General features: G+C 36.6%; 1 protein-coding gene across 6 annotated transcripts in view; it reads left to right on the top strand.

Moving 5' to 3' along the window:
* The window catches only part of KIF6 (kinesin family member 6), a 158,193-nt gene that overhangs the window by 76,318 nt on the left and 55,852 nt on the right, over positions 1-26,023 (top strand). For all 6 annotated transcript variants that reach the window (XM_032102745.1, XM_032102744.1, XM_032102742.1 and 3 more), the window contains one exon: positions 21,553-21,655. In XM_032102745.1, the coding sequence (XP_031958636.1) occupies positions 21,553-21,655 (103 nt within the window). The remainder of the gene's footprint in view (positions 1-21,552; positions 21,656-26,023) is intronic.

Below are 26,023 nucleotides of genomic sequence, written 5' to 3'. Positions count from 1 at the left end.
ATTCTAGGTCAGGTAAAAGCTCTTACTGATTTTCCTTGCAGGGGCTGCTCTTACAAATCTATGGTTGAGATGCTCTGCTGTAACCATCTACCAAGCTACACTGAAAACAGTCTTTGATCTTTTTATTCATAGAGTCAGGTAGGAGCTGGTCCAGGACTTCCATAAGTTAAGGCAATTTTGCCATTTGAAATGATTACACAGTTATACAAAGAGCTGAAGCTGTTCTTCTTAAACATGTGCATATCAAAGATCCTTCACATGTAGGTAATTATGGCCTTTCTCCTGTACCAGTTGATGTGAATGAAGAAATTACTTAACATTTGTAAGCATTTAGCAGTAATTCCAGCTCTTCAAATCACTTGTATTTGACTTGGATGCAGTGAATGGTGGAGTTGGGCATGACAAAGTTCTGTCTACTTTTGTGTTCTGTTACAATGTGCTTATGTTTAATCTTCTCTCCCTTAATAGTTTTTCTGTTTTCCATTTTTCCTGGTAATATTCTTCCTACAGATCAATCATTTGGTGATGATTGAGCAAAACATTTGCTGAAAGATTTTGTTGTTGTTGTTGTTGCTGTTGTTAATGGTACCATGCTAAATACTAGTACAGATAGCCCTATCACACTGTGAGCCCTCTACCTGATTTTCAGCATATTTTTACTAGACCTTCATTCAAATAAAATTAAATTTCATCTTTTACTGTTTCCTAATCATCAAACTGATTTCCAATCATTTTCTATACCCAGTATTCTCAGTCTTTTATTTTATTGTGTCTTGAGTGTAATAATCTCAAGCCTTTTTATTTTGGTCACCTCATGGCCCTTCAACTGCTGCTGCATGCTCATGTTACTTAACTTGCTTATGGTTACTCTCTTAGTTATTGAAATCTTTATTGTAATTCTGTAATTCCTTAAAATAAAGATCATCTCAGAAGCAACATTCTGAAGCTCAGCTCTAGGCAAAACTAACATAGACATGTAATCTGAAAATCTGGTGCTGTTAGTATCGGATGCCATGTTTAAAAGCTTCTGCAATTTATTTTATTATGCCTATTATAATTGTCACTATTGCTTTCTGCTGCCATTTTAGGCTTTCTGCTGCCATTTTAGGCTTTCTGCTACCTAGATATAAAAGCCTTTAAGAACATCAGTTTATTATGTTGGAAGTCACAATAAACTTCCCAAAAATCTGCATGGAGAGATTAACTTCTTTAATATTTATACTATATATTTGAAGCACAAGTCTTATGGGGAGAGGCTGAGGGATCTGAGTTGTTTAGCCTGGAGAAAAAGAGGCTCTTGGGTGGACCTTATCACTCTACAGCTACTTGAAAGGAGATTGTAATGAGGTGCGGGTCCCCTTCTTCTCCCAGGTAACAATTGACAGGTGAAGGGGAAATGGCCTCAAGCTGCTCCAGCAGAGGTTTAGATGGGCTATTAGGAAACAATTTTTCTCATAAAAGGTTGTCAAGCATAGGAACAGGCTGACCAGGGGAGTGGTGGAGTCATCATCCCTGGAAGTGTTCAAAAACTGTGTGAATATGGCAGTTGGACATGGTTTAGTTGTGATCATGGTGGTGGTGCTGGGTTGAGAGTTGGTCTTAGAGATCTTGACCTTGGACTTAGATGACCTTAGAGATCTTTTCCAACCTTAAAAATTCTGTGTATCTATGATTTACACCTTATTTTATTTACGTGCTGCCTTTTTTTTCCTTATTACTCAACAGAAATCAAACCAGTTTCTCCATATATAGGTCTCAATAATAAAGAGAATACAAAGAGGACATGTTCCTGTGTCACTGCCAAAACAGACAGCAGCAGCACTTTCTGAGCATAAAAGTACTGGAAATACCTGCATCTGTTCCAAAGCCAAATAACTCACAGGAAGGGTAAAACCCAGCACAAACTGCTGATTGATAACTTGTGGTTCAGTTTGGTTTTTTTCTTGATGTCTGTTACTTAGTGTTTAGATGGAGTGCAAAAGCACAAGATTAGTATTTCTTACAGTTTTTAGTTGCCATCATAATTCTGTATATGTATGTGGCCAATTCCCTTCCGATTTCTGATGTGCCACGTGCATATTTAAAATAGTAAGTACTTAGACATTTATAGCTCAGTCTTTTACACATTTGTTTTCTGAGCACAACAACTTCTGCCCCATCAAGGCCTGATGATCAAAACATCCACATGGCTGAAAGAGGATAGCTTAAGCTATCTAATTTCTCACTCTTGTGGGGAATCCTGAGTTTGGGGACATAGCCTGTAAAACTAAGGAAGTTAATCAGAAAAAAGGTAAGTGCTTAGAAAAATAGGTCCAAGGCAGTCAGGAGGTTCATTGTATCATTACATGACCAAGCAGGATTTATTGCCAGGGCTTCTGTAAACAACTAATGGTGTTTTGGTCTCTGAAGAAGTACATATAGCCATGTTGTTATTTCCCTATGATGTCAGTTGGACCTAATCATATGTTGAACATTCATGTAAGGTTTTGATACTTTCTAAATTAGAACTTTCTTCTATTTATCCTTACTGTTTGAAGAAGCAAGGTTAAGTCCAGAGAATTTCTTTCCCATGCGTAACTTCCCTTGTAAATCATTGCAGGTTGCTGTCATGTGTTGTTCATAGGTATGACTTTGAGTGATTTAATGGTAAATAAAACTGGATGTAAAAATTAAGATCTTTTTCAAAGTAAAAAAAAAAAAAAAAAAGCCCTGATAGGGATTTCTGAACTTTATGATTGCCTGGAATAGATTTCAGTTATGACTGTGTTTTGGAATGTGGCCTGTTTGATTTTGATTAAAAATTTTGACAAATGCTTCTTTGAGATTGGGATATAAATGAGGATTAACATATCCAGTTCAAGCCACAAAAGTATTATGCAGCATTATGGGGCAATGAGAAGAACTACTCAGAATGTACAGTATCATTCTTAAAGAGAAAGGTTACCTGTAGTTTGTAATACAACTTTGTCATATTTTAGACTCCGGTAAGTAGGGATGTTTTAATCTTTGACTGACAAGCACTGGATTAATAGAGCTGTCTCCAAATAAATTATTTTGTTACACCCTTCCATGCATTTGTTGCCCTAGGTTTGATTCCTGCAGTGTACTTTGTGTAGAGCTACAAATTTAAACTGGTTTGAAATTGAATTTGGTATAAAAGTAGCTGCTTGTCTGTTAAATAGAAATGATCTCTGCATATATGTAATTGCACAGTTCTACAATATTTCTCAAATTAAGCCTTTGGCCTAGAAATGTCAGTCATTTGGGACCTGCCTTGTTAAGAAACACTGCTAGAAGTTGCATCTATTACAAAAGGGAAGATCTGTGGTCAGGCCATTGTTTCAGAAATGTCTTCACTGTTGGCCTCCTCATGAAGTACTCCTGAGTTTTCTTGTTTTTGACACTGTAAAAAGTCTGATTTTCTCCAGAAAAAGAAAGAATAGGGTGCCAGCCATGAGGAGAGACGTAAGTTTTATATTCTGATGACTGAAATACTGTTAGCTGTAGTTTTTAATAATAAATCATTGAACTTATATTTAGGGGAAGAAAGCTTGGGTAAATTGAATCATGTCTTGAACTTTTGAGTAAAATAACTTTAACGCTGGGTTGAAAATTTCTGTGATAATGTCTAAAACAGTGGAGAGGGACTCAAAAAAAAGGAAAGAATTGAAGACGATCGGTCTTTTATTCTCTTACGCTTTGTTTCTGGGCTCTTATTATTCAAGTGTCAGGAATCTTTTTGATCTGTTTAATGGAACACATTAAGAGACCATGTGCTGGTTACAAATAGCAAATGTGTTTCTGAATACTACTTTTTGTCTTTCTTGTGAAAATACTGTGGCTGCCAGGAAAATGGAGTAGACAGTGGAAGCAATTGATACTACAATAGTTATTGTACCTCACACTTGTCTGTCTAAACTCTCGGATGAGAAAATTTATTCAGAAGGGGGAGAAAGGGAAGGGCCAGTATGGATTGGAGTTCTCTTTTATGTAGGATAGAAAAGAGCAGAAATTTGTGGCTTAGAATGTGTTCCTAATGAAGCTGTGAATGAGATCAGGAATAAGAGAGACTGTAGATTCAAGGGAAGGAAGAGCTGAGTTACTAGGGAATGAAAAGTGAACCCAAGAGAGTTATTGAATAGAAAACGGCTAGAGAGACAAGACAGTAATAGGTGTTCTGAAATTACATATGCTATAAAATGGAAACAATGGTTGGGAAGTGACTTCTTGTCACCCTTAATTTACCTGTAACACCCAAAAAGAACTGAAGGTTCACAAACAGGGTCCACAGGGAAGTAATATTTTAGATTTAACAGAGCTTCATTAAATTAGGAGTGCTGTAGGAAGAAGAGGTACAGTTTTAAACTGATGCATACATAATTGTGATCCCTTTGGTAAATTTGTTAGTCTTTAAGATAAAGAGATCTGGAGTCAAAGCAATCAGATTAATAGCAGATTTTTTTTCTTTATTGGTACTTTTAAACACTTGGTTTGGAAAAACTGTGTTGTTGCAGTCAAAGACTTAATTTTGTCATAATAGACGTTGTGCAGGGCAAGGTCTGGTAAAACACCTGTCAGCAAAGTCCAACAAAATATGATTCAGTCATTGACAGTCTGCTCAGTTCATCTGATGAGTATCATGTATTTCACGATTCTCTACTGCAGCAGCCTAAGTGTTTGTTAAAGAGGCTTTCTCATTAAAATTTCCTTTTTTATCTGCCACTGAATGAGCCATAAATAGTGTCAATGCCAAGAATAACAATGACTATGTTATGTCATGTTCCAGTGAGTGGTCTCTCAGCAGCCTTTTCATACGTTACTCTTTACAGTGCATTCACGTGTGAGGCTGTACAGAAAGAGGAGAGGAAAAACAGCAAAATGGAAAAAATGGAATAGTATTAGGTCATGGATGAAGTAGTCAGTGTGTTTTTTGTTTGGAACCTGTTGGATACTATTTTTCCTGACAAATGTAAAAATGAGTTTGTTATTACTGGACTGTAATGCTTTGAGTGGTCAAATATATAATACTGGCATACAGATCTGGGGCTAAATTGAGGTTTTGTGTGGCTGAATGGAATGCCCAGCTTGGTTGGATTGAAAAATGTCATAAGACTTTTTTTTCCCCAAGCATTTCTGCCAAGTGCGTACAGGAAGTGGCTTTGGCAGTTGTATCCAAACAAGTAACTTCATTTCCTGGAATCTGCTTTTTTGCAAAATGTGGATTTTAGGAAAGAAAGTGTAAAGAGAGATGTTAAGCAGTAGAGGAAAGATCACTCTTAAAAGCCTCTGAGAAGAAGGCACAAATTATCAAACTCCATTTTTTCTAGATATAGTCACAACAGTGTTAAATAATTTCTTTTTTTTAATGTATATTCTCTTTATATAGTAAAAATAATATTAAAAATCTATTGACCCTAACAGCACATAATTAGTGAAACCATTATGTTTATTACAGTTCATTTCACCATGGTCTATTTTATGTCTGGAAAAAAAAGGAGATGGTGTTTAGTGTTTACGGGCAAGGCAGCCACAAAGTAGTTGAGATATAAGAGAATGTGTTGTATGACTTACATTATAAGATCCTATTAGCAACCTGAGGTTTACTAAAACTTCCATTTACCGTCATTTTAAAAAAAAATTAAAAAGAGAATAAATGTTGCAGGTATAATTTTCAGATATAAAGGAGACATGAGTTGATGTAATAGTAAACATCTTTGCTAAAAATATGGACATTTTATCTGACTGGTCAGGTGCTATTTTTCATGCTATTGCAAATTCATCTTTTTCTAGTCTAACTTGCTAGATTTGAACCACACTTTATTTTTTTCCTCTAGGTTTTTTTTTTTCGTAGGTTTTGGGGGATTTTGGGGGTTTTTTGCCTACTCTCCTAAAGTTAGTAACCTTAATATTTCAATAAAACTGTCTGCAGCCTTTCTCTTAGTGCTGGATAGCTGCCAATAATATAAGCACAGCCTTCATCTTCCTAAACCCTTAATCTGAGGGTCAAATCATGGGTGTTTTTCAGATGCTTGAAAAGCAGTTGTCAAAAGCTGGTTTGTATCAAATCATTTTTAAAGGGTTGTTGCTAATGAGGGGCTATTTCAGAATTGCTAAGAGGGAAAAAGGTACATTGAGAAATGTGGTAGCAATGAGTCATACTGTGATGCATCAGATAAGAATCTTGAAAAATGTCCATTTTCTTATAAATAATATTGCAAAATCCCAAATTTTTAGAGAGGAAAGTAAATACTTAGGAAAAATCTTAATGTCAGAAAAAAGCTGCAGATTTCAGAGATAATCAAGGAATCAGAATATATATATATTTAGTAATAGAGGTAGTTGCTTACTACAGAATAACAGTATGTGAAACAACTTAGCGTAACCATTGTTTTATATAGTCTTTATCCAGTCATTAGAGGTACTATTAGTGGATGAAGAGACAGGAAAAAAAGTTTTGGAAGCAGTTCAGAGCAATAATTAGAACACAAGTAAAGATAAGCAAACATGTTGTATACCTTTCCCAAGTGGCAAAGGTTGAGCTTGCTGAGTCATAAAGAGCAGCTGCTGTAAATTTTGAGGGGAGTGAAAGCTTTACCTTTCCCTTTTCATCTTTGTTACTTCTTTTTATCTTTTACTCTTCATGTAATCATCTACTTTTGGTTTTGTAATGTTCACTTTTTTATTACTTGACCAGAGAAACTTCAGACAGTTGTGTTGTTTGCAGTTGTGCCCATTGACTACTTGTGCCACTCTTTTTACTCCTAAAGAAATTAAACTTTTTTGTAAGAATATTTCCTGAATAATGTACGAGTTCTGATAACATTTGCCTTTGTTTCTGATTTTTCACTGAGTGCTTGTGGTAAAGTCCATTGTCTAACAGAGGTTGTTAGCTGGCTTATTCTTGTTGCTTGTCATAAAGAAAACGACTCAGCTCTCCACTGCATTACAGAGGCAATACATTGCATGGAATAAGATCCTAGACCGAGGTGCAGGGCATCTGTTTTTTATTTCAATCCTTATTATTTACTAAGTTTGTGAACTTACACAAGTGACCTCATCTCTCTGAATCAGTTTCTTCAACTGTGAAATAAATTAAGAGTGGCTTATCTTTCTTGATCGCTTTGAGATTTCATGTTCAAAGGCCATCTGTAAGAGCAAAATCTTGTTTTTCTAACACTGAGGAGCAGTTGAAATGATTTGTGAAAGTAAGACAGTGAATTAGAAGCAGAAACCAATATAAAGCCTTGGAAGTCTTGACTCTTCATTCTTAGCATAACTGTTCAACCCAGTTCTTGACATTGTTTCTCTTTATTGATAACTAATTTGTTTGGGAAGCTTTGCTGAAGCTCTGGGCTATGCTGGCTACTTAAAAGTCTATACAAGCATGGGCAAACATACACTATATTTGATATTTATTGCAAATTCTGAGAGTAAGCTGCATAAAAGTATATTTCATGCAAATCTGTCTCTACTTGCTCAGTAAAAGAGAGAAAAGCACTCAGAGTAGGCTGGGAAAGTTGTGTTAAAATTATTGAATATTTTATTACGAATCTTTTCTTCTGCAATACCTCCCCACTTTGATCAGCACTCTTGATTTATGCCATTTACATCTAGCTATATTTCTGGGGAGAAATAATTCTAAATATTTCAGAAATTTCCTTTAATCTTTAAGTGTACAGAGAGAGAGTGACATCAGTTTGAATAATGACCAGTGGTTGGAAACAGAAGAATGTCTTAGTTTTGTATCAGAAGTGTTAAAACAACTTTCTGTTAGGGAATACTAGAAGAAAAAGACTTCTGGGAAAACATCCTTTTGATTTTCAGCAGGTTTATTTAATTAACTGAAGCTGATACAAGAGCTCATGGCTCTGATACAGCACATTTAATATTGTAGTAAGCTTGAATGACAAGGAATGTCCATAATTTACTGTCCCCTTTTGATCTTCAGGAAAACAAGCAGTTTAAAGCCATCAAATAAACATAGTGTACTTGGCCTTCAGGAAGAATTACGCTATTTTTCTAGTGATTGTCACTTATTTCAACAGATTTTTGAGTGGCAAAACCGCTTTTAATTCTATGTCCTGACATAAGCAGATTTAGAGCTATAGAGGTTATTGGTTCAAAAATTGTCTTTTGATCCTTAGCTGCACATTGATCCTTAGCTGCACATTAATTATATAGTTCAGTTGGTTACAAATTTTGGTTAAAAAGGCATTGAAAGAAGTTGCTATTCACAGTGGGAATTGTGCCAATATGAAATGGAATTTCACTCAAATACTTTCTATTACTTGATTGGGCTTTTTTGTTTTGTTTTGTTTTTTTGGTAAGAGAATTTCCCTCAAATAGCTTCTGAGACCATTGAATTTTCACCAGAAAAACTCTGTGGTATGATGAGCCAGGGAGACAACAGGGGATTCTTCCCTCTGTGAGCAATCAATTTTGCCTTTAATATCTCTGGTACAAGAATGTCATCACTTTTGATTAAAATGAGAGTTTTTTGAATCATGGAAATAAAAGGCAATAATTAAAATTCAGAAGAACCCAGATTACTTTATTTTTAATTATGATTATTCTCAGTTTTAATACAATAGACATGTTAGGCATCATAACAATAAAGTTCTCCTTTTCTCTTTTTATTTACTGTGGAGGCTATAGGCAGAATAGATAAAGCTGACAATAAATTAGTGGGAGCAGTTCTCTGAAGAGAACATATTTAGGTTATGTCAAGTGTGTTCCATGTTATTGTGCAATTGTATACATGTTGTAAAAAAGAAAAACAATTTGTATTTTGAATAATGAAGATGTCCTAATATTTGAGGGGGTTTTTTTCACTTGTTTATTCTCAGGAGCAAGTAAGACTTTGTGTCTTTCTGCTTATCCGTTATTATTGTGTACATATGTTGGCTGTCTCTTCAATTGCCATGAATGTACCTGGGGGAAAAAATGTCTGTGCCTGTTTATTGGCAGGATCAGGAATTTGGCTTCTAAATTAATTTGCTTTCCATCATCACTACTGAGGACGGAAAAAAAAAATGTGTAATCATGTAGTGTAAATATACATCTAATAGTAAGTGATTTGGAATCACCATCATTTTTCAAAGGCTCATGGAATTTATGTAATTCTATAAATAGGCACCCACCAATAAGACAAAAAGATAAATGGTCAAGAAATTGCTAAAGATTTACAGATAGATTTCTGAAAGACAAACATTTTGTGAATTATTATAAGCAAGTAGATGTTGCCAAATCATAGGTTTATTTTACCACACGCCAGTATCACATCTGATTTTTATATCATGGGGAATGGTTGCTGTACATGAAGACAATGAATGATTATTTTGCTGAATGTGCTTATTTGTTATTATGGAAGCAGGACTTACTTTTAATGGGATAGGCCACACTAACCCACAACTACAGGGCAAAAGGCACTTCCTGCCTTTAGGGACAATTTAAGATGGAAGTTTCATCCAAAATTTGAATTAATTTTAGCATAGTGAGGTTTCAGGGATTGAATTTAGAGTTAATATGTGCACTTCTGTTTCAAAATTATATTTGTAAACCCCAACATGGTTATTTCTAATGTTTTCTTTGAAGACAAAAAATAAAGTGAATAGCACAGATCTTTTGGTCAACTTAGTGGCAGTCGTCTCTGGCTATTCATTTTGCCTTTGTTATGATAGAAATTCATTCTCTGCAGCAATCCTGCCCTCAAAGATGGTACCTTAATCATTTCAGTGGCCCAATATGGTGGGATTTCACCTTGAGAGTATGGGAGAGTAGGAATTAGTTGTCCAGTAATTTTACAGTGCTCATAGTTTTATAACTCTAAATTCAAAATAGAAGTTTCTTGTCATTAAGTAGTAGTTCTTCATTAAAATGCATTAAGATATATTTAACAAAAAAATCTCCAATTTTTTGCAGCAACAGTAGCATAAACATTGTTCATGGCCAGTGTGATCCCCCTTGCTGCTTCCAACATGTAGCAAGCCTGAGACTGTCAGGTGGAGAATTAATCTTTAATGAATATGGTCCTCCTCTGTTCCCATTTATATTCCTTCTTGGTTCTGGAAGCAGTACTGTAGTTAGGCATAAAAGGTGTTCTTCATTCATCATCCTAGAGTGCATGTACCATGCTCCAAAAATGAATGTGCAAAGAGGAAAAGGTCCAGGTGAATCCCTAGATTGAAGGGAAGAGGCTTTGAAATCTGGCTGCAAAGGGCTACACATACAATATAGTAAAGAATAATCCTTTTTTAGTTATTTCAAGATTGCAGAACTGGCAGTGGGGAACTCTCACATTCAGTGTTATTAATTCAAAACCTAGAGATATTTATATATTTGAGTGGCTATTTTCACAATAACAGTGGGAATTAAGGATTGTATTTCAGGTCAGAATGATAGTACTAGTTGGAGAACTTAACATTCCTGCTTTTAGTTACATTTTCAATTTAAAATATAGAGATTTTAAGCATTGTTTCTAGATCAGATGGGTTATTAGAACCCTATGGGTTGGGTTTTTTAAAAGGTTTCTCAGTCTTCTATGAGGAGTGTCTGTGCCAAGAGGAATAAACAGGGATATTTGTTTGAATTCCAAAAATATTTCTGTAGTATTAATGAAATTTCTCAAGCATTTTTTATTCCTTCAAGCCATCTAAACTAGAGACACTTATTACCACTTACTACTTTTAGTCTTGATGTAAGCAATGAGGTTATTGCTTGTATCCTTTTGTCATACATAAGAAGTCCCAAATTTACCACATACAAGGTTTTAGAGGCTTTTAGCTGATACATAGGATTGGCTAGGGCAATACTAACTTTCACTGACCCTGATAACATTTTAACCCAACTTCCTTCCATCCTCCTTCACTCAAATGTGCATTTAGGTGGTGTTTCTTTTGAACTGCACTGAAATAGCAAGTTACACATTTTGAGTATTCACATTAGTATATATCCACCCTAAGAAAAGAATACATCCACATACTTAACCTTCTGCAGTTGTTCTGTGGTTTTACAATGACAATTTTTGACCTTTTTTGTGGTGAAATTGCCAGAGCAGAAGTACTGTCATACCTAAACTAACTGAAGAGGGATATCAGCAGATACAGAGGATAGGAACGCTGTCGTCACATTAGGAACTTGAAAGCATGTAAGCAGATATTCAGTAACAATAATTAATGTCTTAAAAATTTATAAGCAGCAAAAAGGGTCACCTCACCTGTCAAGCTGAGTTTGTTGTCAGTTATACTTTTATTGATAAAAGCAGTATTTCTGTTCAGTATACATGAATTTTTCCCTGCAATTGTTGATATATTAGTAGAGTCTGAATGCATTTTTGTTTAAATGAAACATTTCAAAGTTGTCTGTAAGCTCTTAAGTAAAGAAAGTTATAGATTTATCTTAGAATTTCTTAAGCATGGACTGTATTAGAAGAACAGTAAAAGAAGCATCCAAATGGAGTTTATGTCTCTGCCTTTATACAGAGTTTTCCACTGGTCTCTGGGACCTGGGCTGACTGAAGGCTGGTGGTGCTAGTAATGACTAAAGTGAAGAAGGCATTCAGAAGCACTGCCTTTCCATGTCCTGTGTAACTAGGTCCCCCACCTCATTCAGCAGGGAACCCACATTTTCCCTGGCCTTCCTTTCGTCACCTGTGCATGAAGTCCTCCTTGTTGTCTTTAAGCCGTTTCTTTCCATGGTACACTTTGTGTAGCCCAGTACAAGGACGGAACAGTTAAACAGCATAACATCTGTACATATATTATTTTAGCTGATAAGGTAATGTTAGGTCACAGGCTGGACTCGGTGATCTCAAAGGCCTTTTCCAACCAAGCTGATTCTGTAAGTCTGTGGTTCTGTATACTCACTGTACAGCTCACATAAAATCAACATGAATATCCAGTTGCACTGGAAACAACCAATGGCTTCAGTTTTGGCATAAAAACAAAAGGAAGATACCTCATTCTTTACTTTTCTCTACAGAATGAATGTACTAGGGATGGAAATTAAACTTTCTTTTTAACAGTTTTAAGCTGCATTTCGAAAGGTCTTGCTATAGGTGCAATTTGATATCCTAAAATTTTAATCAGCTGTTCATATACTTTTTTGTAACAAGGACAGCTATTACTTTTCCATTTTGATTAATTTAGCAAAACTTCCATGGAGGCAGGATTTCTCTTTTTGCAAACAACAACTGCTAATGACAATAGCTAAACCATGTGAACTGAAGTAAACTTTGTATTATATTTTAAGAATGTTGAAGTTGGTATTTATATTTCTGCTCATGGAATCTGTTTCTGAAGGTTTTATTCTTAGAATATTGAAAGTGAATACTCTTGATGTGTTGCATAATTTTGTTCATAAAAATGTGATGTGCATGCTATTTGTCATTATTGTCAGAAAAAAATTGTTTTAAATTCTGAGCTATTTCTTCACTTTGTCCCATTTTTAGTAAGTAGCAGGATTTTGGTAAAATTAACTTAAATATAGCTCTAATTTGAATTTTTAATAAATTATTTTGATGAATGCCTCTGCTCAAAATGTTTTATTAAAAATACAAATTACAGATTTACTTAAACCTGCTCAGCCTTTTACACTATGTTAACACTGATTCAGAAGACAAGTACACTTACTGGATGGGTTTGGCAAAACTGGTTTTGAAAAAGTATGTCTATGGCATTCAGAATAGTTTTTCTTTTTTCTACAGTCTACAAAGATTTAGTGTTTCCTTTACGATTCAATCCTTCAAGATTTTTTTCCCATTCAAAATAGAATATGGTCAAAAGAGTTCTTAAAAGCAGTAAAAAGCCTTTAAGAGCTGAGGAAAATCTAAAATAATGAGTAGTTTCACCTAAAGATAGCTGAGAGTTTTGTAAAAACAATATGATAAAATTTGACAAGCTGAAGTGAAAGTTCAGGAGAGAAATTAGCCAGTTTGATTTTATGTATAAGTTCAGGCCCCATTGTTATCTCCTCCTTTTCTGCTTTGTCTGCTATTTCAAAACCACTACAGATAAAAATGGAATATATGAATATGTCTGGACTGGCAATGACTGCTCTCTTTCTACATGCACTAATCTTTACTTAGTCTTACTAAAATGCACTCTTTGTGTAACACAAGAGGCACAATGCCCTAAATTCCAAAGCAAATTGTACAACTTGTGTCAGGGTAGGTGTTTAAGAGCATGCAAGTTACACAAGTGTTCTCTAAACTTCTGCTGATTTATGGGCGCAGGACTCCCATTTTGGCTCTGCTGGACTTCTGGAGCTTGTCATGTGCCTAGACGTCCTCAGTTGTGAGATTATTTGAAACTTCTGAAGGCTTAATTTTGTGTGTATATTTAGAGTACAGTTAGTACACACTGATGCAGTCTGTAATGTAGCAGGTACAGGACTCCTTCAGAGAAGGATAAAAGGCTTCCTCACTAGGTAAGTGCTTGAAATTTATTGTGGTCATTGCTGAGGTATAACATATAACATGTCTAATTACTTTTTCAAATCTGGACACTGGTACACAGCGGGCTCCTGTGTTCATTCTTGGAGGCAAACCCCAGTACAGCTTCAACAGAGCAAGAATCAAATTTCATTTTTTTACAGAGAAATTCCACTCATTTCTTAATTGCTGATGTTCAGCTTCCAAAAGAGCTAAGTGATGAAAGTGGTAAAGCTGTTCCTCTTGAATATAAATAGATAGTAAATTTTAAAATTAGGTTATCTAGATTGCTGCCTGGCAAAAAGAAATAGCTTACCAGGGAGTTTATCTCATGGTTTCTTCTCTCAACACTACCTCAGCATACCCCATTCAATGCTGGTTCCTGCTGGGAAAAAAAAAATAATAAAAAGACCAATTTCTCATGAAGTGACCCCTGCACTTCTGTAGTTTACAGCCTGAAATATTAAAAGATAGTCCCAAGATAGTACTAATTAATGGTGTACCCACTACAGAGGATTTTTTTCTTTTCTACCTAAGATGTAGTACATACAGGCTTCTACTTCAGAAAACCTCAGTATCTTAATAAAGAAAAAGCTAAAATGTAATATGAAATTAAAAGTACATTAAGTTTCCAAAACCAGATTGATGTTTATAACAAGTTCCTTTCCCTCTGCTAAATTGTTCTGAAAATGAAATATGCTTCTTTTGTGGTTTATGGTGTTACTGGCAAGCCTGGTGGTAGAAATGATTCTCCAGACACCAAAAATACATGCAGATGTCTACAGATGTCCCTAACAGAAAACTTCACTTGCATTTAGTCCAAGTTGTCATGACTCCATTGATGTAGGTTGTCATTTTGTAGAGCTCTTAAAATATTCTTATCCACCGCTCAGAGTAATTCTTCTAAAATTGAGAAAGATATATTAAAAAGGAGAATTTAAATACCATATCTGTCACTCAAAACAGCATAGAACATGTAAATTGGGCAAATGTTGAGACTGTTCCATTTTTTATAGATGTGTTGGTCTAGCTGAAAAAGGCAGAAAAGTCTTTGAACCTAAAAGCCCTTTTTCAGGTCTAAGACAAGCAGCAAATGTTGCTGCTACAGCATGTCAAGTACATGAAGCATGTCAAAACACATTTAATTTGCTATTACTCAATCTTAATTGAAGTCCTCATTTTAAGCTCAGTAGTCTAAATTTGATTTAAAATCAACTCTAATTTGAATTGACTCAAATGCATAAATATAGGCCCTTTCTGGTATTTAGTGAAACTTTTACAACTGCATCAACCAATAAAGGGAACAGATTTAGATTCCTACAAAAGAAGGGAAATGCACAGTTTCTTTGTAATATCTGGTGTTTGATGTAAACTGAACAATGCAGTATGACATATATATCCTGTTTTATGAGAAGTTATCTGAAATGTGTGATTCTGTCATATACAGAAGTGAATCTTACTTATTTAGAAGTGGCAGCACCATTGGGTGGGTCTCCTAAAGTTCTTGTGGGTTTGACTTCATATTTTCCTTCATATCCACCCACTGAGCTTCTGCCAAGCCTACCATGCTTCATTTCAGGCTTTCCCTTTGTACCTACTAATTAAGGACTTTCAATGTGTGTATGTATTATACAATCAAATATGATCTCACAGGCAGCTTTAAAGAAATAAATGGTTGCAAATAGCAGCTGAATTTTTTTCTCCTTTGAAACCTACAAGGTGTCATACATGAAATGTAAAATACTTCTCGGATAATATTTGTGTCAGAACATGGCTATCAGCAGGTACACTATTTCATTCCCCACTGCTGAGATCTGCAAACATTTTGGTTATGCCAAATAGCCTCTAACTGCATTCTCATCTCTATGCTCCAACTTTGACGTTGATAACTCTGGTGCCCAGTGGCTTTTTAAAGAGAATATACTAACATAACCAGGTAACTCAAAAGTTGGCACGCTGTAAATAATCGGTGCTGGTGCAGATATTCTAGAGCATCTTTACTCCATGCCGTGTACTCTGAGAAATATAACAAAAATTATCTCTGAGAAATATAACAAATTATACCTGAGAAATCTGTAAGAAATAAAACATAACCACATAATCAGACAAAACTGACTTTTGCAGAGTTGACATTATATGTAATACCTAGGTATTTTGTTTTATTTTAATCATCTTAAAGCAATCCCATTTCTAGTGATATTAATTGCATTAGAAATGGTGCTTGTCTTTGATTTGTGTCCAACATGCTCCTGTAAAAGATTGTTCTTTGCTGTTCATTATTTTCAGGGTTTCATTGAATGGTGATTTCTATTCCATTTATAAATTATTTCAACATATATGGAATAGGTTGTTTCATCAATCACTTAATTTCATGTGGAAGCGATAAGGTCTAGGTAAGTTACCCATGCACCAAATAGCTCAAGGTTTCCACGGTGGGAATTTTCACTTGTGGCATGCAGTCTGACCTGCCTAGGTTAATGTTCAGTACCACATTCAACATGCTCACAATCTCAATAAATTGTTGATTTTACCCTCTTCCTCCCCTGTAAATAAACAAAGAAACTCCAGAGCACAAGATATTAATTTATGCCCATGGTTTTTTTAGTTCATTGCATCTGAATATTCTGGTTTTCCTTCAAGGCTTTTAACTTCCCCAGAAACTTCAACACTGCAGGAGTGCTGTGAGCAACCTTGTTTTACGTCTTTCCCATTTTTGAATCATAGTCTAGTGAAGGTAGCCATATGTAACACACATGCTTTTCATGAGAAATTTAGCTGAGCTTTGCAGTGGGGAAGTATTTGTTGTATATTGTTTTGCCATTTGCTTGCCTATTTTTAAGTATTTATTCTTTATTGACTCGTTATTGCAAGCTCTGTTACATCTTTTTCCATTCTGAACAGATGGCTATGATATCTTGATGTATCCTGGTAAAGATGTAACGAATTATGCTTACATGACCTCTAATACCTTAGTTCTATTGCAAAGACTTACCAAATAATTTGTCGTTAGTTTCATTTGAAAGTTTTCACAGTTCCTTTGTTCCCATTTGATAATACGTGGAAATACATAATAGCCCAAACAGGCTGACAATCCTCATAAGCATGAAGACTCACAATTCACACTAGTTGCTATCCTGAAATTCTTCAGACTACTGTCACTCGAATGAGAGCTTTCCTTGAGCCAAGGGGACTTTTTGCTTCTATTGATTTCAGTGGAAGGGCTGACAATTCTTTTCTAACAGACCACTTAGTAGAAATTGAAAGAAAATGGAAAGACTTTTACTCCTTCTTTCATGCAGAAAATGAAGTTTCTGCAAAACAGATACATGGGCAGATATGAGAACAGATGCCTTTCTCATCAGAATACATTGTCTGAACAGTTATTCCCAGGAGTTTGTCAACAGTCTTAATGTTCCTCCCTCAGAACAGATCAATTTGCAATCTTAATACTTCTCTTCTGGAGAGTTGTTTCCAATTTTTTTGTGGGTTAAACTGGCAGCCTCTGGCATGAGGGCTGCTGAAACCCCCTCAGAGCTCTCATACCAGGACCAAAATCTGGTTACAAGTGGTGTTGTGAGGAGACTCTGTGGTTCTGCTTTCAGACAGAGAAGATATCAATTTCATGCTATTGTTTGACAGATTTTTCCAGACCTAACTGAAGAGCAATGTAAATTTTTTTCTGTAGGTTTCATGCATTAAACTTTATGAAGATCTTCTCCCTCTGAGCAATAACTCTTTTTCAACAAACAAACTGAAAAACAGAAGGTGGCCAGACTCAAGACTGGAAGTGCCATTTCCAGATTGAGCAGTCTCAAAATTTTTATGGGGAAAAAAACCCAAAAACAAACCACCAAAATAAAGTACTTTAAAATTGTCCAGTATTTATAAACTTTGGTCACTAGTACAAGCTGCTGTAGGATTTTTCGGTGTTGGATATATTTAAAAATCAATATGGTCATGTAGATATGCAACTGGTTTTGATCACTTTTGACAACAAAATAAGGTCTATGGTTATCCCCTTGCATGTTCCTACCTTCTCAGTGTAGTCCTTGAGTAATCGCAGTGGATACTATTTAATTTTAAAATAGCATTCAGCCGAATACTTTCTCTGTTGGCAGTCGAAGACCCAGCATGACACTATACTGTACATGTTCCATTAAAGTTTCTTTAAAATTAACATTTGGTGTTTAAGATGGCTGTAAACAGCATTTGTGTATGTAACAGCATAGAATAAATGCTAAAATCTCTAAATTAGTGAGTGATAGAATAGTATGCACAGTATCTGCCAGGGTCTTTGCTGATATACAGGCTTCTACCTCCTGTAGGCATACAACTGAGTCCTTAAATCACTCTGAGCTTTTCTTACCTTAAAAAGTAATCAGCAACATCCAAAATCCTTATCATGTTTTTGCTCACTGTGTTTTGAATTATTACTGATTCCAAGAGTTTAGGCTATTATCAATACTACATCAGCCTTTCTATTTCTTGGTCATGTCAGATGTTGTTGCTCGAGTTCAGAGCTTGTGAGACATCACTGCCACCCTGCTGACTTACTCAAGTTCAGTGGGACAGCTGTAATTTGCACATTTCAGCAGAGGAGCCTATTGAACCAAATTTTTTTGCTTAATATGAAAGCTGACAGAGTTCACTGGATCAGAGTACAGACTGAAATCAAACCTTCGATGAGAACATTCCTAAGCATTCAAAGTCATACTGTGGATTGAACCTGAATTTTACCAAAAATTTCAGCTATGTGAATTTGCTCTAAATGATGATGGGTTTGCTGTGAATTTTGCATTGTGTGAGTTGGGCATATTTGTGTTTTAGTGTTGCACAATCTAAGAGGAAAGGTATAAGTAAAATTAGGTTGATAGAAACTTTATCTGTTTTTATGCAAACCTGTCAACTGGGGTTTCCTGAATGTGATTGAAAGAAAATTTTATGCTTTTTCCAATGATCTGGGTTATTTTTATGGTAATGATTATTCCAGGTCACATTGTAATGACTTGATGACATGTGTTCCCTGGTTCTCATCCTGCAGGATATGATGGTTCTTCCTTAGATAAGAATTTTCAAATATTTATTTTGTAACACTATTCCATGGTAATTAAGAAAGAGAGGAGGAATTTTTTGGCTTTTAAGAGTGAAAGAAATTGTTTTCTCTAGCAGTTTTATCTGAACTATTCCACTACCCTGCCAAAACTTTGTCCTTATCATTGGTTTCTTCTCTTAATTCTGTTTTTGTTTATATAATGTAAATATTGCTGTACATAGATTTCAATTTCAAAGCTAGAGAAAAACAAATCAAATAACACCTTTTAAATGTTTAAATGAACATATAGCTTATTCGTTAGAATTAAGCCCAGGAGAAACAGCATGCCAATAATGTTAATGCACCATGGCATTTGGAGGTCATTTGAAGGAAGGTGAGACTATTCTATGAAATTACAGATTATTTAAGGAAATGTATACATAATGATGGAAGATACCACATCAACCATGGAAAAGAAATAATCTTCACTACTGAGCAGAATGAAGACACAACTACTCCATCAAGATTTCAGTGTCTCTTGCAGTCTTTTACTGTTACTAACGTTGTCTTCCCTTATTGTCTTCCTAAACGTCTCTGTCATTACCCATAGGCTGCAACATCCTTCTGCAGCTGTTTTATGCTCATATTATACTGAAATACAATCTCAATGGTCCTTTCTAAGTTTGTTTCCCTTTATACCATTTTCAGAATGGATTTGTTTACTACTTCATATGTTTCTCTATTTTCTTAAAATGAACTACATAAACCAGAAAATTTCCCCTTCCCAAGTGTTCTGGGGATCTATTTTTGTGTGGTTTGTTTGGCTGTACAGATTTGCTGCCTTTTCAAGCTAGTGCTGGAAAATGATTATCAGGTTACCTTTAATTTTGGTTGATGCATTTTTGCCGGGCAGTAGCAATAATCACTGTAATAGTTTTGTTTTCTGACCGTACTTTTGTGTTTTTACTTGTACTCTCAAACACAGCACACAGCCAGAAGAGTTAAATACTTTACATTGCAGTGTTATGTATGAGTAAGGGCATGTCATTGTTTATCTTAGGCTTGATGATAAATTTTGTCCTGGCTTTCTGCTCTTAATACAAGCTTTTTCTGCAACAGAAGCAATTCTAGGGGGTCAATTCAGGCTGCATGTTAAAATTAGTGCTAGAGATGGGATGAATGTACTATAAAATTCTTCTTGCAAAGCTGCCTGTTTTTCTTCAAGGCAGGTATGAAACATGAACATTATACTCTCAGGTCAGGACCACAGAAAAATATATTTTCCTGAATTCTCTTGCTCTTTTGGATCACACAACAGAAAATACTGCACTGTATCTTTCTTTGATTTTCTTATTCAGAAAGGGTGGAGCATTTCTGCATGCTTTGCCATTCAAACATTCCTGGTGGTTCTATTTTCAACTCAATATTTTTGAATTAGTAACAGATGTGCTGGTTCTTTTAACTGAAACAGGGGGCAAATTTTTCTCTATATTTTAAATAAACTTTTTAAACTTTTACTTCATCATTGAACCCTGAGTCCTACTTCGTGTTACCAGCCTTCTCTGTAAACAGTATGTTACATCACAGAAATCTCACTGCAGTCAGTGGGAACTTATCCTGTTATAAGTATGACGAGGTGCACAGAATATATTTAGAAGAAGAATATATTTAGAAGCTTATGGACCTAGATCCCAGTAAGGGGTAACATCCCAGTATTGCACATCCCAGCCTTTTTAGGCATGTTTTGTCTATTTCTTGCCTCAGTTTCACTGATGTAAATGAGTATGACTTGGTGACCCTAACCATGAAAACAATGTATTTCATGCCTGTGAAATGAGAAAATTGTGTTAAAGAAAGCAGAAGAAAGCAGGAGAAACCTGGAGAAGGAGAAAACCCTCAAGCCAAAATTGCAAAGCAGGTAGCCTGAAAAAGAACTGGTATACATGCATATGTTATTGGTAATGCTGGTCCATTGGCATAAAACATGGAGAAAACACTTGGACAGTGGATATCCTAGGAAGATTTATAGCTCCTGTTCCCAACGGATTTGGGGGTCTTGATAGCTCTGAGGCAGGAAGGCAGATTTGCGGGTAGGACAAAAGAAAGATTCAAGAGGGAAAAAAAACCAAGGAGGATCAAATTCCAGTTTAAGGAATATTATTTTCAAAGTTTAAGTTGCAATTTGGAGGTTGAATTAAAGGTGTAGCTATTTTGTATTCTTCACACAGTTTGAGTGTTAGAATCCTCCCCCTTTCTGCTCCTGAACTATCTTCATCTGTAATTTATTTAAGTGCAAGTATCATCCTTTCTTCTTGCTTATTTATTGACATATATGTACTGGTGATAACACAGATGCTGGCATAAGCTCTTATTCTCCTTAAGCCTTTGATTTTTTTTGTTAATAAGAATAGAGATACATGATAGCTTACTTGGATCTATAGATCATTAGCAATGAGAACTGAAAATAATTCAGACTGTAATAATTTTCTATAGTGATTTTAAAGATTTGAAGGCCTTGACCTTCTGGTGCACAAAAGGAAACACCATGTTGTAAATGTAAAAAGGCAAGCTCCAACCATTTCGGTAGGTAGAATTCTTGCTTTGCCTAAAAGGGTATGGAAAAATATTTACTAATACGTAATTAAAAGCCCAATTTTTTTCTTCCAAGAGTACTGAAAATATTCGAGGTATATTTAGGGTCCAATGTGAAACAGATGAAAGAAATACAGAAGCAAATTGCATTTGCTGTTGTGAAAATACCTCTGGCTCATACTTAAGAATATTTCACATACTTTAAATTTTCAAAGTTCAGTTTTACTTATGAACGTTTAAAATTATCTTGAGGAATTGTATACCTCAAGCATTCAGACTTTAGAGAAGTGGCGTGAAACATAATTAATTTGTTAGATAATAGAAATGTTTCATCAAAAATGCTTTTCCATCAGTGGAAACCGAACTTAGTCTTCTCTTTGCTTTAAGATCCCTGGGCTGACTTGCTGCATTTGTCTAAAAAGGATTTAAATAAGTGTAAAATGTCTATCTTTTGATGACTCTGAAGTAATTCTCTTTTTTATTTTTTACCTCGGGGCAGGAGGAAGGATGTCACTTGGATGTCAGGAAGCTTTTGAAGTTTTCAAGCGGGACCATGCTGACAGTATAACCATTGAGGACAACAAACAGCTTCTGAAACAGAGGTGAGTGCCACAGCAAAATACAGCTGGGGGAAGACATCTGAGAGTTCACTAGCAGGGCAGGAACAGGCAATTTTACACCAGATATCCCAGGCCTCTGTTGAGGGCTTGTTACAGGCACTTCACCTTTTCTTACTTAGGACATTGCATGTTCAGAAGACACTGAGTGGTGATAGAAGAGCAGCCTGGATAGAAATGAAAGTAGCATGAGGAATTTTAGTGCATATTTCCACTGGTTTTATTCATCTTCACAGCCATGTTGGAGCAATGTGGCAATGGCATTCATAATCAAGAATTTTCTAGAGGACATAAAATCCATGAGGCTGAATCAATTACTGCAATTTCCACTGTCAAAAATGCTTTACTGGCTTCAGCACTGAATTAGATAGTAAGCTGGGAGATGCTTAACATATGCATGTCTGGTGTTCCTAACCTGTTTGCCAAGTGATTTTAGCTTCTCTCTGCCAGTTTTGCATTCACAAACAGAAATAATACTTTCTTCCTCCACATTTGTTGTTAATGTTGGCTAAACACTTAATATGTCTGGTGAAAATAGTGATAATGGCAGAACATTGAGAACATGAATTTTCATACAGATTTTAAACCTCACAAATTAAACCACCAACACTTGTCTATGCTGATGGGATAACAGTACTGTTTCTTTGTCAGCTTTTCAGGTGTTAACCCTCCTAGTACTGCAAAAGAAATACACAGCTTTGAGGTTGCAGAATGCCAAAAGCAGATCTCTCCATCTATACTTGTAACTACCATTTCCCCTAAGAGTTGCTTGGGGTATTTGGTTTGGTTTTTTCTGTTTGGTTGGGGGGTTGCTTGTTTCTTTGTTTGTTTGTTTGTGATGTGGTGTTGTGGTGGTTTGGTTTGGTTTTTGTGGTGTTTTTTGTCCTGAGGTTTTCTCCTTCTCCAGGTTTCTCCTCCTTTCTTCTGCTTTCTTTAACACAATTTTCTCACTTCATAGGCATGAAAGACATTGTTTTCAGGGTCACCAAGTCTTACACTCATTTAATTCAGTGAAATTGAGACAAGAAATGATCTCCACGTCTTTGTGACTTACTCAAGTTCTTGCTATTTATCACTTTTCTGAACTGATTAACTTTTTATCTGGATCTGTAACTCAGCCACAGGAACACAAATTGCTAAGGTATTAGATGTATGTAAGCATTTATCCATGTAAACCGGATGTTTAGTAATGCCTTTCTTCTGATCAATATATCAGATCCTGCCACATCACTGCATGATCACTGCATAAATGATTACATTTCTGGTGTTGCTGTTCAGGAGAACACTTTATATAGTTACAGCATGATAATGAGAACAATACAGTTCTGAGCCATGCCCTGCCCTTCCTCTAGTTAATCACAATTCTTCCATATTTTTTCTGTTTGTTATTACTATGAAGCAAACCAGTATTTCCTTCTGGTTTCAGAATATATAGTAGAAATGAGCAGAATCTACAAAGTTTGATGACAGATTTGCTTTCCTTAAAGGACAAAGAAATTCAAACTAATGCCTTGTGTAACCCCTCTCTAATAGGCATCAGCTGATTTCTGAAATCAGTGCTGATGTGAATTTTGATACTCTGGAAAAGGCAGTTTCCCCTACCATTTGCAGTCATTTTTAGCAAAGATGCTTATAGCTCCAAGTTTACCGAGTTCATTAGAATGGATTTATATCAAGTCCAGTCTGTAATTTGGAATGCAGCCTCTGAACTACCAGTTACACAAAAGTTCTGTTACCCAGCCAGTGTTCAAATTGCACAGGAAGAAGAGTGTGGACACCACATGTTTAAAGGTTGCCATAGCTTCCCTTTATATGTAGGCTTCTCTTGTTAATAATTTTGTTTATAGTTGCATAACCACTTCTGTCATACCACAAACTGTTTGGTTCACAAATTACTTATTTTTAGCCATCTTATTTTTTCCTTTGGGTACTTTGGGTAGATTTTCTTGGCTTGCTAATTATCATAGAGTCAGAGAATAGGCTGAGTTGGAAGGAATTTTTAACAGTCATCTAGTCCAACCCTGCTGCAATGAGCAGGGACATCTTCAACTAGATCAGGGTGCTCAGAGTCTGTCAAGAGCCTGACTTTGAATGTTTCCAGGGATGGGACAGCCACCACTTCTCTGGGCAACCTGTTCCAGTGTTACCACACTCATTGTAAAAAATTTCTCTCTTATACCTAGTCTAAATCTACCCTAAAGCATTACCCCTTGTCTTATCACAGCAGTCCCTGCTAAAACATTTGTCCCCATCTTCCTTATAATTCCCCGTATATATTGATAGGCTGCAATAAGATCATCCTGCTGCTTTCTCTTCTCCAGGCTGAACAACCCCAACTGCCCCAGTCTGTCTTCCTAAGAAAGATGTTCCAGCCCTCTGATGATTTTTGTGACCCTGCTCTGGACCCACTCTAACAGGTCCATGTCTTTCCTGTGCTCCAGAACTGGACACAGTACTGTTGAATACATTTAGTGCTCAGCTCTGTGTGCAGCTGCACTGTGAGCTCTGGCTGGCAGGAGCCTGAGGCAAGAGGCCTTGATCTGGCACTGACCCTTTGTATAACAAAGGGCACAGGGACCTGTGGTGCCAGCCAGGTGGACACACACTTAGAGACACAGTAGGAGCCGGTGCCTCTGGAGGAAGAGCAGAGATTTTCACGCTCTTAGACTGTGAGGATGTAAAAGTCCAGGGTTTCCTTTGTTCAGGGTCCCTCCTCAGAGGCGCCAGCTTGAGCTGTTATCCTGTTGTTGCACCATAATTAAATTATTTTAAGGATCCAGACATCTGAGTCTCTGCTATGGGAAACTTCGAGTTGAGCCATAAGGAAACCTTGTCTGACTGTGTGTGGTAGGTGCAGGGAGTCAAGCAGTTCACTTGTCAGCTCACTGGAGCCACCCACTGCAAAGGGGCTTAGGTCCTAGCTCAGGTGATGTGAGTGTAACTGATTTTGGCTGAGGACAGGGTTAATTTCTTGTTGCAGCCATGAGGGGGCAGGGCCTGGAGCCTTGTGGGCATAATCAAGACCCTATTGTTATTCAATACCATCCTATGTCATTGCCAGGGGCAGAGGAAAAGAGCCTTTTCCAGTGGGGTGAGTGTGGCAGACAGAGTGGTGGGTAACAGTGGTCCCAGCTGAAGGGAGCACTTTGGGTGGCATGGCAGTGGCTGGGTCAAGCTCCAAACTTTCTCTTTTGCACACTTTTGTTATCATTATTGTTGCTGTTATTGTTCATTTTCTTATCTCATTGCTGTTTCCATTAAATTGTTCTTATCTCAAATCATGACCTTTGCCTTTAGTGCTTCCAATTGGAGAGGGAGCAAGTGGAAGTGTGGTTTTTTTAATGGGACTCCTACATTGGAGAATAACATTCCTAAACCACAACAGCCACCAGAATGGCTCCTGGATGGTTGGGCAGAAAAATGTCCTTTACAAATACTCCAGGTGGGATCTCACAAGATGAGTAGAGGAGAAAAATCACCTCCTCAGCCTGCTAGCCTCCCTTCTTTTGATACAGCCCAGGACAAAGTTCAATGCCTGTGGTGCAAGAGCACATTGTTGGGTCATGTCCAGCTTTTCATTCACCAGTAACCCCAAGTCCTTCTCAGGGATGCTCTCAATCTCTTTATCCCTCAACCTCTATTGAGGGATAATCCTCTATCAGGATTTTCCCCAATCCAGGTGCAGGACCCTGCACTTGGTCTTGTGGACTTCATTAGCTTCACCTGGGCCCACTTTCTGAGCCTGTCCATCCTGTCCCTCAGGTATGTCCACTGTACCACTCAGCTTGGTGTTGTATGAAATGTGCTGAGGGTGCACTCATTCCCAGTGTCTCTGTCTTCAGTGAAGGGGTCCATTCTGAGACATTACCAGTCTTAGATGGACCCCTGAGGGTCACAACTTGTCACCAGTCTCTGTCTGGACATTGAGCCATTGACCACTACCCTCTGGATGCAACCATCCAAACAATTCTTCATCCATTGAATAGTCAACCCATCAAATCCATATATCTCCAATTTAAAAAGGAGTGGGGGGCTGTGTCAAGGGCCTTACAAAGCCAAGATTGATGACATCCGTAGTTCTTCTCTTGTCCAATGATGTAGTCACTCCATCATAGAAAGCCACTAGGTTGGTCAGGCAGGACTTGCCCCCGGTGAAGCTGTGCTGGCTGTTTTGTATCACCTCTGTGTCCTGCATGTGCCTTAGCATAGCTTCTAGGTGGATTTTTGCCATGATTTTCCCAGGCACAGAGATGAGTCGGACAGGTTGTAGTTGCCATAGGTCCCATAGACTTGTGTACAGGCTCCTTAGGTGGTCATGAACCTGATCTTCTCTTACAGTGGTAGGGACTTTTC

Source organism: Corvus moneduloides, chromosome 3 (assembly GCF_009650955.1).
Source record: "Corvus moneduloides isolate bCorMon1 chromosome 3, bCorMon1.pri, whole genome shotgun sequence".
NCBI lineage: Eukaryota > Metazoa > Chordata > Aves > Passeriformes > Corvidae > Corvus > Corvus moneduloides.
Note: the sequence above shows the minus strand (reverse complement) of the source record. Positions and strands in the feature narration are given on the sequence as shown.